The 4,811-nt window shown below is 47.4% G+C and overlaps 1 protein-coding gene across 2 annotated transcripts in view; it reads right to left on the bottom strand.

Annotated features, from left to right (window-relative positions):
- Positions 1–1,135: 1,135 nt before the first annotated feature.
- The window catches only part of LOC112241076 (microtubule cross-linking factor 1), a 163,007-nt gene continuing 159,331 nt past the window's right edge, over positions 1,136–4,811 (bottom strand). Inside the window, exon 18 of one of the 2 annotated variants that reach the window (XM_042307836.1) lies at positions 1,136–3,781. In XM_042307836.1, coding sequence (XP_042163770.1) covers positions 3,521–3,781 — 261 coding nt within the window. In that variant the 3' untranslated portion in view covers positions 1,136–3,520. The remainder of the gene's footprint in view (positions 3,782–4,811) is intronic. The other variant, XM_042307838.1, reaches the window with a different exon arrangement.

Here is a 4,811-nt window from a genome sequence, read left to right as displayed (position 1 = left end):
CTGGGGCTCCCTCGTAAAAGAGACACTGGTCTCAACGGTGACTCCCTGGGGCTCCCTCGTAAAAGAGACACTGGTCTCAACGGTGACTCCCTGGGGCTCCCTCGTAAAAGAGACACTGGTCTCAACGGTGACTCCCTGGGGCTCCCTCGTAAAAGAGACACTGGTCTCAACGGTGACTCCCTGGGGCTCCCGGTGACTCCCTAAAAGAGACACTGGTCTCAACGGTGACTCCCTGGGGCTCCCTCCCTCGTAAAAGAGACACTGGTCTCAACGGTGACTCCCTGGGGCTCCCTCGTAAAAGAGACACTGGTCTCAACGGTGACTCCCTGGGGCTCCCTCGTAAAAGAGACACTGGTCTCAACGGTGACTCCCTGGGGCTCCCTCGTAAAAGAGACACTGGTCTCAACGGTGACTCCCTGGGGCTCCCTCGTAAAAGAGACACTGGTCTCAACGGTGACTCCCTGGGGCTCCCTCGTAAAAGAGACACTGGTCTCAACGGTGACTCCCTGGGGCTCCCTCGTAAAAGAGACACTGGTCTCAACGGTGACTCCCTGGGGCTCCCTCGTAAAAGAGACACTGGTCTCAACGGTGACTCCTGGGGCTCCCTCGTAAAAGAGACACTGGTCTCAACGGTGACTCCCTGGGGCTCCCTCGTAAAAGAGACACTGGTCTCAACGGTGACTCCCTGGGGCTCCCTCGTAAAAGAGACACTGGTCTCAACGGTGACTCCCTGGGGCTCCCTCGTAAAAGAGACACTGGTCTCAACGGTGACTCCCTGGGGCTCCCTCGTAAAAGAGACACTGGTCTCAACGGTGACTCCCTGGGGCTCCCTCGTAAAAGAGACACTGGTCTCAACGGTGACTCCCTGGGGCTCCCTCGTAAAAGAGACACTGGTCTCAACGGTGACTCCCTGGGGCTCCCTCGTAAAAGAGACACTGGTCTCAACGGTGACTCCCTGGGGCTCCGGTGACTCGTAAAAGAGACACTGGTCTCAACGGTGACTCCCTGGGGCTCCCTCGTAAAAGAGACACTGGTCTCAACGGTGACTCCCTGGGGCACTGGTCTCAACGGTGACTCCCTGGGGCTCCTCGTAAAGAGACACTGGTCTCAACGGTGACTCCCTGGGGCTCCTCGTAAAAGAGACACTGGTCTCAACGGTGACTCCCTGGGGCTCCCTCGTAAAAGAGACACTGGTCTCAACGGTGACTCCCTGGGGCTCCCTCGTAAAAGAGACACTGGTCTCAACGGTGACTCCCTGGGGCTCCCTCGTAAAAGAGACACTGGTCTCAACGGTGACTCCCTGGGGCTCCCTCGTAAAAGAGACACTGGTCTCAACGGTGACTCCCTGGGGCTCCCTCGTAAATCCTAGCCTTAGTTTAGTTTTTATATCTAAGCTGGGTGATCTAGCACAATGACCGCAGCAGCTTGTATGTACATATGCACTAAAGTGTGTTTTCCAAAGGCATGCAGATATGCTTGCATTCCAAATTGTCCCCTATTCTCTACGTAGTGCACTACTTTAGACCATGGCCGACTCTAAAAAATGTATTTTTAAATGCTGTGTTTGAATAACTAAATTTGGGTTCTTTGGTAACCCAGTGCTGGGTACAATATTGGACAGAATACACGCTGGGTTATTTTGACGCAGCCATGTGGGTTGCATGAATAAACACAACATCTTGGGGTTTTGGGATTACCCAAAACATGGGTTAATTTAATCATCAATTGGGTATACTGGGATGATCTAGCTGCTGGGTCTTTTTGAATGTTATCCTTCGGGTTATTTTCAGGAAGCGTGGCTTATTAGGGGCTTGGCTTTCAGTTAGATCTTATTGGCCACCCGTGATAGTAAATGTCAGTCCGGTGTATCGTGTTAAAGAGATTCTCCGGGTCATTTTGCATTTTATCCAGTAGTTCTGAATAGTAGCGTTCAAGAGCCAAAAGTGGTCCCTGAAAAATCTCTCCCTGAGAGAGGAGAGAGAGAAGTATTGTTAGTGAGTATTATTATTACTTCACATATTATTACTTCACATATGTGCACCATGACACTGCCCTCTCCCTCCCTTTGCTGTGTGTGCATCTTGCTAGCTAGGCTCTGAAGATCAATAGCTAGAACTCAAATTGCTAGGGGTCTGGCCGACGTGGGGGGGAACATTTTGGGAAAATGGCACAGCAGAGCTTCCCCCCAAAAAACAGTCACTTTCAAACTAGGGATTTTGTGGCTAATTGAGGTAAGACAGTAAGTCTGCTCCAAGAATATGCATGTATGAACTACACATTGACACATCCAGCCCGGAACATGTCTCTAAGTTTACACACTGCAAATTAAATGGTTCCTTTTGTTGTATTTTACACATTCTTCTAGAATATGAAGATTATTCATTACATAGTATAATAAGGTGATATCTATTCTAGCAATTGGATTTGCATAGGCTTTTAGGGAACTTGTACATTTCTGTAAACCTCATTGAAATCCATGTTCAACTTTTACATGTGATAACTATACAACAGAACAGATGAACAGTAACAACATTTACTCACACGGGTGGCTAAAAATAACTATCCGAATGCCACGCCGTAGTAACCTACGCCCCCAGTCTTCGGATCTGACCCGCAGGGTCAAAGCTCAATAACCCAGCACCAAATAACCCAACATCAACAACCCAACCTTGCTCTTTAAAGAAAATATGTAATAATTAAACCATGTTTTTTGAACGTGGGTGTAGGGGGCCATTCAACAACTGCCTCCCCACATATGCAGAAAAGTTATTCAGTTGCTATTTTCCCTGTTTCCTCCTACACGTTTACCGAGTTGAACATTCACTTCAACTTATAGAAATAAAAACATACATACATTTAGCATCGTAAATGACATCATGAAACAGTAGTGTTTGTTTAGTTTGTTTCTTCTACCAGTACAACTGAGTAGTCTGACTTCAAGCTTTGAAAGGAACAAACAGTAACATAAAGTATGGTCAACTTAATAAGAAAAAAGTTTTACCCGAGAATTTACACAAACACAGAATATAACAAATGATATGTAATGCAAAATAAACTAAAGGTAAACAGACAGAACTTTTGTAAAACCATGTTGGTACCAGTATTATAATAACGGTTTTAATGTTTTCTTTCAACACCTCAAAAAGTTTCCATTATAAGACTAACATACATATACACATATATCAGCTGGAACTACGAGTAAATCAAGTACAGGCACCTCTGATGACAATGTTTTTGATGTCATGGTTACAGTACATTCCAGGTCATTTTCATTCCAGAGTTCTAAGTTCCAGTTCTTTTTCTTCCTGGTTGGTCAGCTGGTGCTACAGGGTCTCAGCCCCCGATTTACAACTCCTTCCTACGAAAGAAGGGGGGGGGGTCTGAGGTACCCAGTCTGGACAGGCTCAGGGAGGAGGAGGTGAGGGTGGAGAGGAGTAGGGAGGGGAAGAGGAGGAGAGGAGGAAGAGAGTTGAGCAAGTTAAGGGAGTTAAGGAGGACAGGGTAATGGGCAACGATTCTATCATGCAGAAGACGATGGTTCCAGTCTTGTTCCTGTTCCTGGTCCAGTCTCGTCCAGCTCCAGCATACAGGTGGCTTCAATCTTACTGGTCCCAGTCAACATGGGGAAGGTGAACCTCCGCCCTGTGACATCGTGCCAGCCTCGGGGGGAGGAGGAGGGAGAACGGACTGCCCAGCGGGAGGGGGGGCGGCGGTTGGCTGGCCTCGCCGGACGCAGGAAACACGACTCCAGGGGTGGAGCCACCGGGGAACGAGGGAGGTCCTTCAGGAGAGGAGGAAGTAGATGTTAGCAAGAGAGGGGGAGACAAAATAGTTTCCTATATTTCAATATTCAATGTTTTTTTTAAATGATTTAAATAATTTAATAAAGAAGAAAACAATGACCAGAGTATAGGTCTACCAGGAGGTGAAACACCAGGTGAAGGAACTACAGTGGGATGAAACAGATGGAGGAACTACAGTGTGATGAAACAGGTGGATGAACTACAGTGTGATGAAACAGGTGGATGAACTACAGTGTGATGAAACAGGTGGATGAACTACAGTGGGATGAAACAGATGGAGGAACTACAGTGGGATGAAACAGATGGAGGAACTACAGTGGGATGAACTACAGTGTGATGAAACAGGTGGATGAACTACAGTGGGATGAAACAGGTGGAGGAACTACAGTGGGATGAAACAGGTGGAGGAACTACAGTGGGATGAAACAGGTGGATGAACTACAGTGGGATGAAACAGATGGATGAACTACAGTGGGATGAACTACAGTGTGATGAAACAGGTGGATGAACTACAGTGGGATGAACTACAGTGTGATGAAACAGGTGGATGAACTACAGTGTGATGAACTACAGTGTGATGAAACAGGTGGAGGAACTACAGTGGGATGAACTACAGTGGGATGAAACAGGTGGAGGAACTACAGTGGGATGAAACAGGTGGATGAACTACAGTGGGATGAAACAGGTGGAGGAACTACAGTGGGATGAAACAGGTGGATGAACTACAGTGGGATGAAACAGATGGAGGAACTACAGTGGGATGAAACAGGTGGAGGAACTACAGTGGGATGGGATGAAACAGGTGGATGAACTACAGTGGGATGAAACAGGTGGAGGAACTGGATGAACTACAGTGGGATGAAACAGTGTTGTGAAACAGGTGGAGGAACTACAGTGGGATGAAACAGATGGAGGAACTACAGTGGGATGAAACAGATGGAGGAACTACAGTGTGATGAAACAGGTGGAGGAACTACAGTGGGATGAAACAGGTGGAGGAACTACAGT

This window comes from Oncorhynchus tshawytscha, linkage group LG28, assembly GCF_018296145.1.
Source record: "Oncorhynchus tshawytscha isolate Ot180627B linkage group LG28, Otsh_v2.0, whole genome shotgun sequence".
Taxonomy (NCBI): Eukaryota; Metazoa; Chordata; class Actinopteri; order Salmoniformes; family Salmonidae; genus Oncorhynchus; species Oncorhynchus tshawytscha.
The sequence above is the reverse complement of the archived record's forward strand: the minus strand, read 5'-3'. Positions and strand labels throughout refer to the sequence as shown.